Source organism: Octopus sinensis, linkage group LG25 (genome assembly GCF_006345805.1).
Source record: "Octopus sinensis linkage group LG25, ASM634580v1, whole genome shotgun sequence".
Lineage (NCBI taxonomy): Eukaryota > Metazoa > Mollusca > Cephalopoda > Octopoda > Octopodidae > Octopus > Octopus sinensis.
In genome coordinates this window covers 9,846,858-9,859,787 of record NC_043021.1, presented here as the reverse complement: position 1 = coordinate 9,859,787, position 12,930 = coordinate 9,846,858, and the positions used below count along the sequence as shown (strand labels likewise).

General features: G+C 36.2%; 1 protein-coding gene across 1 annotated transcript in view; it reads left to right on the top strand.

Moving 5' to 3' along the window:
• Positions 1 to 12,930, top strand: part of LOC115224504 — a 69,925-nt gene that overhangs the window by 32,932 nt on the left and 24,063 nt on the right. Inside the window, exons 2-3 of the mRNA XM_029795414.2 lie at positions 6,963 to 7,036; positions 10,847 to 10,997. Coding sequence (XP_029651274.1) covers positions 6,976 to 7,036; positions 10,847 to 10,997 — 212 coding nt within the window. The 5' untranslated portion in view covers positions 6,963 to 6,975. The remainder of the gene's footprint in view (positions 1 to 6,962; positions 7,037 to 10,846; positions 10,998 to 12,930) is intronic.

The following is a 12,930-nucleotide window of genomic DNA, read 5'->3' as shown; positions in this document are numbered from 1 at the left end:
TGCTGACAAAATTTCAAGTCTGCAAATAAAATCGCTTTTTATCTTTTACCTGTTTCAGTCATTGGATTGTTGCCATGCTGGGGCACCACCTTGAGGAATTTTAGTTGAATAAATCAACCCCAGTACTTTCATTTTTTTAAAGCCTGGTACTTATTCTGTCAGTCTCTTTTGCTGAAACACTAAGTTACAGGGACATAAACATACCAACATCGGTTGTCAATGTTTATAGGACTGAACCCAAGGCCATATGGTTGGGTGTCAAGCTTCTTACCCACACAGCCGTGACTGTGCCTATATTCATCATCTGTCATTAAAACACCCCTATCATTAACTACTTTGTAAATGATGGTAGTCATGTGGACATAGCCACCAGTATTAGGTTTAGTCTCTTATGCAGCTGTATATATATATATATATATTGGCCAACTGTCATTATAATAACCTAGCCTAATATTAATTACTTAGCAAATGATGATAATTTGTCTATTATCTTTACTTCTTGCTCAATTATTTGTTATTAGTGAAGATTTTGATAATAATTAAGCACTATCACATCATTGGAGATTGAGTCCTTGAATTTGTGTCATGTTCCTAGCAATATCTTTATCATTGTTTACATCCAAAGCAGCAAGCTGGCAAAATGTTTTGTGGCATTTTGTCCATCTTTACATTCTGAGTTCTAATTCAGCCAGGGGTTATTTTTGCCATTCATCCTTTCAGGGTCAGTAAAATAAGTACCAGTTGAGTATTGAGGTCAATGTAATTGATTTACCCCATCCTCCAAAATTGCTGGCTTCGTGTCAAAATTTGAAACCAATGGAAGGCAGACATTAAACAATGATAATAATCATCATTATCATTATTTGTGTCCAAGGTGGCAAGCTGTCAGAACTGTTGCCACGCTGGACAAAACGCTTAGCAACATTTCTTTGTGCTTGGCGTTTGGAATTCAAATGCCACTGAGGTCAGCTTTGTTCCTCATTCTTTCAGGGTCAATGAAATAAGTCCCAGTGAAGCACTGGGGTCAATGTAAATGAACTAGCTTCTTCCCTACAAAATTTCAGGCCCTGAGCCCAAAGTAGAAAGAATTATTGTTTATGTCTGCTTGCCATGCTGGTATGGCTTGACCAAGTGGCCATGGTTGGAATCAACCCATTTTCAGTAGGTACTGCTCACCTAGACAGGTCAGAAAACTGCATGTCATGCAAATGTTTCATTTTTGGGTTCAATTTCTAAGGCAGTGAGCTGGCAGAAACGTTAACACGCTGGATGAAATGCTTAGCAGTATTTCGTCTGTCTTTATGCTCTGAGTTCAAATTCCGCCAAGGTTGATTTTGCTTTTCATCCTTTCAGGGTTGATAAATTAAGTACCAGTTGCACACTGGAGTCAATCTAATCAACTGCCCCCCCCCCCCCTCCACACACACACTTCCCCCAAAAATTTTGGGCCTTCTGCCTAGAGTAGAAAAGAATTTCTATGGCTGAATGCTCTTTCTCATACCAACCACAAATATAATTTCTGTAAAATTTCCAAAACTCTTTTTTAACTTTCGTAGACCTTGCTGGATAAAAAAACTTGATAATCAAATATGAAGGGAGGTGATATTGCTGTGAAACACTCACTTTTGTTACTGTCGCATTTTGGATATCCAGTATGAATAGTATTGCTTTTCTGACATCCAGTATGAGTGGCGTTGCTGCCTGGATATCATATATTGGTCATGTTAACGACTGGATATTGTGAATGTGTGATATTGCTGTTTTGATATCCATACGAATGGTATTGCTGGTTGGATATCAAGTATAGTTAATATTGGTGTGTGGACATCAAGCATGTGTGATGTTGCTTTTTTCATAGGTGGTATTGGTGCTTAGATATCCAGTGGGGGTGTGTACAAAATTTCTTGCTGCTATTGTTTGTGGGTTGAGTATGTGTCAGTGAGCGCATTTGCTCTCTCCTTCCTGCTACTTATTTCATCTATTATTTCAATGACACAAAACCATTGCTGCTCTTTGTTTCAAATGTTAATGCAGTGGATAGTACAATTACTAGCGTTCCAGACAAAATTGTTTTATAGTGCATTTAGTTGTATCATTCATTAGAGTTCCCAAGCTAGGTAATATTTTCCCACGACCAGTTATTTTAATTTTTTTTTTCACATAAAGGACTGGAATCAAACTATTACTTGCAAAACAGGTGCTCATTTGCAACCAACACATGATGTCAAGCCAAGGCCACATATAAACACACACACACACATACATACACGCATGTGTGTGTGTGTGTATATATATATATATATATATATATACACACAGGGGTTGGACAAAATAATGGAAACACCTTAAAATCTCAAACAAATTTAATATGGGGTAGGACCATCTTTGGCAGTAATTACAGCTTGAATTCTATGAGGTATGGACTCGTACAAAGCTTGAATTGTTTCCAAAGGAATTTTTGTCCATTCTTCAGCTAAAACAGTCTCCACTTTTTGTAGTGATGATGGTGGAGGATATCAACTCCTTACTTGTTTTTCTAATATGCACCATAAATGTTCAATAATATTGAGATCTGGGGACTGTGGTGGCCAGATAAGATGTTCAACTTCACTAGAATGTTCCTCGTGCCATTCAGTAACAAACAACTTTAGCTGTGAGAATTGGCACATTATCATCCTGAAAGATTGCGTTTCCCTCCGGGAAGAGTTTCACAAACATAGGATGAATTTGATGAGATAAAATAGTCCTGACTATTAATTCTGCCATGAAGGGAAACCATTGGGCCGGCAGTGGGGGCTGACATAATGTCCAATGGTCAAGAAGTCTAAGCTGAGATGATACATTGACTGGCTTGCATGATTTGAACATGTACTTTGTTTTGGTTGAGATATATTTATATAAGGATCCATATTCATCCATCAAAGCGATGAGGGCCATCTTGGACTATCTCATGCAAAAGATGGAATTTATTCCTCCTTGTAACAAATTGACCACCACATGATTTCATGCACTTTGCTTTATACCACAGGTGAAATCTCAATACACCAACCAATCAGCAGTTATATCTTCATCTGTCAAGATGCATGATCTAGTGGTTAGGATGTTGCACTTGAGATCACAAGATCATGGTTTCAATTCCCAGACGTTCAGTGCATTGTGTTCTTGAGCAAAACACTTTGTTTCATGTTGCTCCAGTCCACTCAACTGCAAATGGGCAACCTTGCAACAGACTGGTGTTCTGTTCAGGGTGGATGATGACCTGTCCATCCATCCAGCTGGGTGGCATCATTCGAAAGCTATAACAGTGTGAGAAAGTGTGTATTAAAACCAGAGGTGTATTAAAACATCCAATAGTCTGGTTGACTCAGTGATATTTTTATGTGTTCTTAATTAGTAAAATTTTACTCTGAAGAATTTTAAAAAATTTTATTTTACACACATTGATACTCAGGGAACAGTTAGCCTTTGTATATTAGACATGTTTTTAGTTGAACTACATCACATATTCTGAACTTTTTTATTCACCAAACTTAATAACCTCACTTCATTAAAATAACTTTTCTGTTGCAATACTCTTTTTAATTAGAGTGACTGATTAAATTTTAAATATTCTATTGCAGCTTTTTGTATCCATACTAACAAACCTATTAAGTCAAGGATTTTGCATTTTAGCTCATATTGCATGTAAACCTGGTCTAGACAAGTTGGTGCATAAATTTATTTATGCATATATTTTTTATCTATGTTTGGATATGCAATTGTTTAGAGTAGATTTTACCATTGACGCCAACTATTATAAATTCATCATATTGACTGTTATCAACTTGAATGACACCATCTATGTAGTAATATTCTGTAACCGTCTCAACATAACAAAGAAGCTTCTAAATAATTACTCATTTGACCTGATCAAAATAGTTGGCAAACATCCTTCAAATCACATCCTACCAGCATTAGGAAAAGATAGGAATAAGATAGATTAGATGCTTCTTAAAAAGACAGGATGATCAAAGCAGGAATACTCTTGGTCAAAGATCTGCTGAATCGGACCTCATTTAGAACTAAACAATAATCCTGTAAGTCATTGAATCAATCATTTGAGTTGCCAGTGAAGATCTTGGCTGTCTATAGTCTTCAGTATGTATCTAGACTAAAATGAGACAGAACACTGTTTTTTATAAGGATTGACACAACAGGACACAGGGTTTAGTCCATGCCCAATGGGTTGACAAGCCTTCTAATTGGCAAGAATTTCAGAGGTTGCTGTTGCTGTTTAACTCCAGGTCAGCCCTTTGTGAGTAAATCTTTGCTTAAATGTGTTTTTTTTCTTTTTTCTTTTCTCTTTTTTTTTTCTTCCATATGATATATCTTAGCTGTGTTATAAGTTTGAAAATAATGGAGAGTTTAGTGAAATAACTTTACCATCATTAAAGCTGGTGTTTGGGGCATAAATTAATATGAAATTTTGACGGGGTGGTTTTAATTTAGGTCACTTTGGAACAAGAAGTTTGTATCATAGACTCAGGGGTGGTCTTAGGTGCCTTGATATCGTATGAGTCACATTTGGATGCTGTTTCCTGCAAGTTGAGAGACCACAAAGGGGCTCTGTTGTTATTTCAGATTTCAGATGGTGCTAGCATATTGCAGGAATGAATGTTTACAATGAAGGATTGTCCTTCATATGACCAGCCTCTCAATTATGAAATACTTTAGCATTTTATTTATTCATTTATATTTATTATTATTTACATCCACTTTTCCACTTTAGACTTTATAGGATTGCGGCAGTTGTTGTGTAGCTCTGTCATCTCTGATCTAGCAGACTTACGAATAAAGGCATTCTAGCCTTGATGTCTTAATTTCAAGCTAGCACAAATATTAGATCACGATAAACAAATCATCTCTGCCGCTTGTTCAGCAAGAAACGACAGAATCTTCATCCGTTGTCTACGACAGAAGCATTCACAAGTCTATGACATCTAGGACTAATTTTATCTGACGTGCTCTTCCCATTTTAACATGATAGAATGTGATTTGAGGGTGATTTGACTGCTATTCTCACAGACCAAGAAACTATGCTTTAATATGAGTTTTATTGTTGTTATTTAGCTCCTCACCAGACTTACAATCAACTATGTTCCAACCATAACTGTCCTGTCTTTTTTTTTTTGTTTTTGTTAAGGGAATGTATATACCACATTCTTCAGAGTTTTCCATTTTTGAAGACAATAGGTTATGAATGAAGGGAAATTAAATTGCTTATTCTAACCAGTTGAATGATAGCATTCAGGCCTCCCTTATTTGCTTGTATTCATAAGAATAGTTGGTGTTTAACTACCAAGTCAAAACTGATAAAATAGATCTATGGTTGAAGGTAGAGATTGGAAACCTGCAGCCTTCTGAAATGTCGACTGTAATGCTTATTAATTTGGATTCTTTTAAAGATATCGCATGTTGTCTCATAGCTTTGAGATTTCAATGATGTAATTGTTTATTTTTAGAATGACATTGCCAACCAGGTGCAAGAGGCTGGATCTAACCGGTTTGATCATAAAACAGATAGAATATTTAGGCCAGACAAATGCTAATGAGTTAATTAAGTGGGGCAGTATTTGAGAGGAAGAGAGGTAGCTTTGTGACAGCTCTTGGGAGGTTAACCTATTAGCATTTAAACGGGCCATATCCAGCCAAAATATTCTACTTGTTTCATGTTCAAACTAGTCAGATCTGGCCTCTCACACCCACCCTGTAATGTCATTCTAAATATATCTTCTTTTTTTTTTCGCCCTTTTCAAGCCTAGTCATGGGACCAGTTTCCTGGTTTCTGTGGTGTATGTCCCCCCCCCCCCAGCTGGATGGGACACCAGTCCATCGCAGCGTTACTCAAGAAACAGGAAGAGAGAGTGAGAGAAGGTTGTGGCAAAAGAGTACAACAGGGGTCACCACCACCCCATGCTGGAGCCTCATGGAGCTTTTAGGTGTTTTCGCTCAATAAACACACATAATGCCCGGTCTGGGAATCGAAACCACGATTCTCCGACTGCGAGTTCGCTGCCCTAACCACTGGGCCATTGCGCCTCCATTCTAAATATATGCATTCACATTATTGAAATCTCAAAGCTATGAGATAATACATAATTAATTGAAAACAATGTGAATAAATGGAGTAATTTGATGGAGTAATTTGAATGTTAAAAGGCTAAAGTGTGATTGAAGGAAAAGCACAAGTGTCTAAAGGTAGGTGGAAAGAAGATAAGTTGGCAGCATTGGGGGTGCCAGAGCAAACCCTCCAGTAACAAGGAGGTGAGCATAAGGGAGGTTATGGACTGTGGATAGGGAAGGGAGGGGTAGTTATAAGATTGCAAGGGGTGAGTGACAAATGGTTAAAGATGGGGGTAGAGGTGAACATAGTGAGTGCCTAACAGAAGTAGAGTTGTGGCTTAATGGGAAATATCAGTAAGGTGGTGGTGGGGTGAAGAGAGAGGGTAAGATGAGATTGATAGAAGTGGACCTGGGATGATAAGGAAGCAGAGGGTGATGAGCATGGTGTAGGAGTAGTAGTTAAGGGTGGCTATAGTGAGTAGGGTGTGGTGGTAGATACAAGAGGACATTGAGAAGAATAGCAGATATGAGCTGTGTTAGGGGGAAGTATAGTAGAGAAGGAGAAATAGCTAGAGACATAGAAAGATGAGCCTTGAAAATAGTCTGGGGGTGAAATGAGAATGAGGGATGGAATAGGTTCACAAAGAATGGGGGGAGGGTGATACATGCTAAGATGGGATGGGTGTTAGGGGAAATGGGAGATGCTTGAAAGGGTAGAATGAGTGCAGGTGTAGGGCCCAGCAGAAACAAAGTGTTTTTAGGGCCTTTTTTTTTTTACTGTGATGATTTTGAGTACAGCAAATTGCCAAACATCTTAGTGTTCTGAAATGTTCTTAACATGCTTTTTTTTTATTTTGTAGATAATTTTGTAAAATGGAAACCTCACAGACCTTTAATTTTAACATACCAAAGTTAAAACGTCAAGCTACAAAAGGTAAACATACAAAGATTTTGTTTAATTATTTTTGTGTGCCTTGTTTCATTCTTAATTTCGTTTTTACATGCTCCCCACCTCCGTCTCAATATGAGCCTCACATGCCAAAACTGCCCAATGGTATATTGTTTACATGTGTTGATATAACATTGCTGTTGCCCAAACAATAAATTGCAAAGACACATGGAAATAAACGTTCACACATATGCATACACACACACACACACATTCAATAGGCTTCTGTACAGTTTCCATTTACCAATTTCCCTACAAGGCATTGCTCTTTTGAAGACTATAGTTGAAGGTATTTGCTCAAAGTGCCATGCATGGGATAAAACTCGAAACCACATTGTTATGAAGTGAACTTCATTATCACACAGCTGTGTGTGTGTGTGTTTGAAGGCAGATGGCATAGTGGTTAGGGTGTTGCACATATTGATTGCAAGATTGTGGTTCCAATCCCCAGACCAGTGGTGCATTGTGTTTTTGAGTAAAACATATAATTTCACATTGCTCTAGTTTACTCTGGCATAAATGGGTAATGCCGTAATGGACTAGCATTCCATTCAGTGGGAACATTGGCCAGCAAAGTGGCATCATTTGAAATCTGTGACAATGAAAGGATATGCATTGTGACTAACAGTGTATAACAATACCTGACAGTCTAGTAAATACAGTGAGATTGATAAATACACACATATGCAAATAGCATTTATTTATATTATTAATATCCTACTTTTACGAGGCAGTAAGCTGACAGAATTTTTAGCACACTGGGCAAAATGCTTAAAAATCTTTACATTCTGTGTTCAAATTCAACCAAGGTTGACTTTGCCTTTCATCCTTTCAAGGTTGAAGAAATAAGTACCTGTTGATCACTGGGGTTGATGTGATCAACTTAACCCCTCCCTCAAAATAGCTGGCTAGTCTCTCCCTCGAAATAGCTGGATAGCCCCTCCCCCAAAATAACTGGATAGCTCCCCCATCCCTCCCGAAATAGCTGTCTAATCCCTTCCCTGAAAAAGCTGGCCCTGGGCCAAAATTTGAAGCCAATATTCTACCTTTATTTTATGTATTCATTTTATGGAATTCTAGTTACTGTGTGTGTTTAATTTCAAAAATTCTTTAAAATGTTATGCATATATTTATAAATAATTTGTTCTGATTAAAGTTGGCAAAATATGTTAGTTTACAAGATAAAATCTGAAATTTTTAATCTGTTGCATTCTTTTCATTATATATATATATATATATATATATATATATATCTTAATATTGCAACTACAGTTGCTGAGTTTAGAATCTGAAAACTAGTTTAATGTTTTGGTATATTCTGACACAATTTGGCAGCAGTCATTATTATGATTAAAGGCAAAGGCATGGCTGTGTGGTTAAGAGGTTTGGTTTGCAATCATGTGGTTTACGGTTCAGCCCCAATGTGTGGCATCTTAATTTAACTAATAATCTATCAGTGAATTTGTGTGGAAACTGCATGGAAGCCCATTATATGTTTGTTTGTGTGTATGCATCAATATTCACATCTTATGGTTTGTCATTGCCTAAGCAAAACAGTAATATGATCTTTTACTTGTTTCAGTCATTAGATTGTGGCCATGCTGGGGCATCACCTTGAAGGATTTCTTAATCAACTTTTTTAAAGCCCAGTACTTACTCTATTGGTCTCTTTTTCCGAACTGCTAAATAATGGGGACATAAACACACCAACACCAGTTGTCAAGCAGTGATAGGGAGAAACACAGGCACAAGGACACATACACAGACATGATAGGCTTCATTCAGTTTCCATGTACCAAATCCACTCTCAAAGCTTTGATTGGCCAAAGGCTGTAGTAGAACACACTTGCCCAAGGTGCCATGCAGTGGGACTGAACCTAGAACCCTGTGGTTGAGAAGCAAGCTTCTTATCACACAGCCATGCCTGTTTACAATCCTTGTTGTTGACATGACTAATTTGCTTGTGAATACAAAAAATAATCTCTTATCTGTAAAACAGGTAAGGGTTGGCAACAGGAAGAGCATCCAGCTGTAAAATTCTGCTCCAAATAACTTCCTCTCTACCCCATGCTCAAATGGAAAACCAGTCATAAAATGAATGAATGATTTTTGTGTTATTGTTTAATCCTTGATTGGAGAAGACTTATGATCTAGTTGTAGCCATACTATCTTTTCAGATATAGTTCAACTTGACTATTTTGTCCAAAATGTCCATCCTTGTTTGCATTTTCATATAAGCTCAGCTCTGGTATGAAACAAATTTCATTGCTATCTCTAGTAGGTCAAGCTACCACCTAGACTCTCTTTGGCTCCATAATTCTTTGTTCTGTTACCTGGGTTACTTAATCAGTACTGGAAACAGTAGTTTTGATCGCATAGTCAGTAGCTAGGTTACCTAACTGACTAATTAGTATTAGAGTCAGTTGTAGTAGCAGTATAGTAGCTAAATTAAACAATATAGTAACAATTTAAAGAGTTGTTGCCAACAAAGGGATTCTGTCTCTTTGTGCTTAGACAGCAAACATAAAGTAATGTGTAAGAAGCATGAAATACTTGATCATGTGATTTTGTAACAGCTTTAAATGAGTCACTCACCTCACAAAGCATTGATTTGTTGCTGTATCTGATTCATTAAAACATTTTTTTTAATAATTGGCTTGCTCATCATTAACTCTTTTGTTGCTATATTTTTCTCAAAAAACACCTTTTTCAGTTGATTTTCAGAAATAATAAAGAAGGTAGTAAAATAACTATTATTAACCCTTTCGTTACGAACCCGGCTGAAGCCGGCTTTGGCTCTGAGTACAAATGTCTTGTTTTCATAAGTTTTGAATTAAAATCTTCCACCAAACCTTAGTCACAATTTATGTTCCTAACACTAGCTTAATGATAACTAAGTTATTTTACTAAATTCTTTGTTATATTTTAAAAATTAAATGAAAGAAACACTGAGCACCTCAAAATAAATACAGTATTGAAAGGATTAAACAAATGTTTGGCACATGTATTGTTTTCATATTTTGGCACAAAGCCAGCAATTTCGGGGAGAGAGTAAGTTGATTATATTGACCCCAGAGCATTGTTAAACAAAAGATTCTTACATGTTAGAAGATTAAAATTTAAATACGACTGATTTAGAAAAGTGAGGATTTGCATTGTAGAACCAGAACTGGTCTCAGGTGAATCAGCATGAAAAGAATTACTCTGGTAATTTGTACAAAATCTTCCATGAGCACCAGTTGCTTGCCACAGTTGTGATGCCAGCTTAATCTGTTACATGGAAGAATGGTCTCAGTTGGTATCCCTGGAGTCAAAATTTGTAAATTCAGTGTGCTCTGAATGCTAAAGGCAATGTGGCTTAATAGATCGAGAACTGAATGAACATAGTGAAGTATTTTTGCCACTTAAATCTGGCTAACCCCTAAGGGTGGATGTTACTGTAGCTTGCATCCACCCTTAGGGGTTAGCCACATTTAAGTGGCAAAAGTACTTCACAATGTGTTGCAGCTGCTGTTTATAACTTGCTCAGAGATTTATTATTGAATGAACATAAAGTTCTCAAAAAAAAAATCTTTAAGCTTTTATTCTTGTTTGCATCTTTGTATTTATACTTGTTTTGTTTTATGTATATGATTTATTTGTTTGAAGGAAGAAAGTCTGTTATGTATATCAAGTATTTTTTTCTCTTGTTTGAACACCCAGATGTGAGTGTGTATATATGTATACACTTACATGCATACACTTACACATATTCACATACAGCCAGGTACAAGTTGGTCTATTTTTATGTTTCAGACAATTTGCTTGAAATTGACCCAAAGAGCCGAGATGCAAAAGAAATACTTGCAAACGTTACTCGGTCCTACCTCGACCAAAATTATTGTGGGCCTTGGCAGATTCAAGCGATTCACTCAGTCCGAAATACAGAACTGGAACAAGACTATAGGTTTGAACATATTTTAAAATTAAAAAAAAAAAGAAAATTTACCTTTTATTATTATTTATAGATCTGAAAAAAAGCATTTGATTTTACTTAAGGCAAAAGGACTTCAGGGAAATTTTGATTTCTCTGTCAATCATTTGCATTAAAAAAATATTCACAATGAAATAGGTTTCAGAAAGCATCAGCTTATATGTTTAATGTTTATTATATAACATAATAAAACACTAGATCAATCATTTTGTGTTTTAACTTTTAAAATAATCAAGTATTAGATGATTAGTGAAATTAAAACTTTCAACTTAATCATAATGACAATTTGTCTGTTGAAATGTAATGTCATGTTATAATGACTTGAACTTATGCATGCACACACACATCTAATCAGAATGATTATACAAGATTGTAGGCTCGTTAGAGACATTTGCCTCTCTATTTTATCGTAGCTGTATTGTGTTTTTACTAAAATTTGTACTTCTTGTATTTTGGAAGAACACTAAACAGTTCTCTGTGTAAAATAACTGTTTATAATTTCATGAAATACTTAGCTGTAACAGTGCTAAAGTCAAGAGAGACAAGTCTGTTTAGTCAGACGTGTGTTAGATTGATGTGTTTAATCAGACAGATGTATTTCATTAGACAAGTGTGTGAGACGAATATACTTAGATCACCATGTGTTTGACCAGACAAATATGTTTGTTCAGACAACTGCACGTTTAACCCCTTCTCCAGTGACTTTTTTTGTAGAAAACATTTCAATTTCAGACGAATTTTTTTATTGCTTTTTTTTATAGTATTTTTAGTGCTGATTATGGAAATAACTTTTGTTTTTATCTATTTCCAATATTTTATTTGAAATTTTATTTTGAAGATGCCATTTTTTGGCAAAAACAAGATAACTCGTCTTCCCGTATTTTAAAAATATTTTTTACTGATTGCTTTTTATTATCCAACTTTATCATCAAAAGTAATGGGGAATTACACATTTATTTTACTCTTTTTTTAGCATGCCTTCTCAAAACTCATTTTTTATATATATATTTATTTATTTTGTTTTCAATTTTCATAACCAAAAGTAAATGTAAATAAAATAGTTTCGTGCACAACTTGATCAATAATTTTCTTGTCACCAAAAATACTAAAAAAATCCAAAGAAATCATACCAGCTGTGCCTTGATTAATTGATATTCCAATATTTCCAGTGAATGGGAAGCATGGTGGTGGAAGAAGCATGCATTCTTCCAGCACCAAATTCATCTATCCTCCTCACTTAAGAGAGAATAGCCATTATCAGACGAGCTTGCACTCTCATCTGATGTATCCAAGCTTCTAATAGAAGGTTCATACTCACTGTCATCTTCTCAGCTCAACATCTGGGCATAATTTGTTAGAAAAAATAAAATAAAATAAATAGAAGCAGGGGTGGCTGTGTGGTAAGTAGCTTGCTTACCAACCACATGGTTCTGGGTTCAGTCCCACTGCGTGGAACCTTGGGCAAGTGTCTTCTACTATAGCCTCGGGCTGACCAAAGCCTTGTGAGTGGATTTGGTAGACGGAAACTGAAAAGAAGCCCGTCGTATATATGTATATATATATATGCGTATGTGTGTTTGTCCCCCTAGCATTGCTTGACAACCAATGCTGGTGTGTTTATGTCTCCGTTACTTAGCAGTTCGGCAAAAGTGACCGATAGAATAAGTACTGGGCTTACAAAAAGAATAAGTCCCGGGCTCGATTAAAGGCAGTGCTCCAGCATGGCCGCAGTCAAATGACTGAAACAAGTAAAAGAGTAAAACCGCTGATTGACATATAAAATTGTCTGTGGCTGTTTTTGAAATTATATGTTTTGGACAGGTTTACTCATCGCACTCTGAAAAAGACAAATTAGGTGAAGACAACTCATCTTTGCCGGGTTAGGGATTAATCTTTCTGCTTAAAT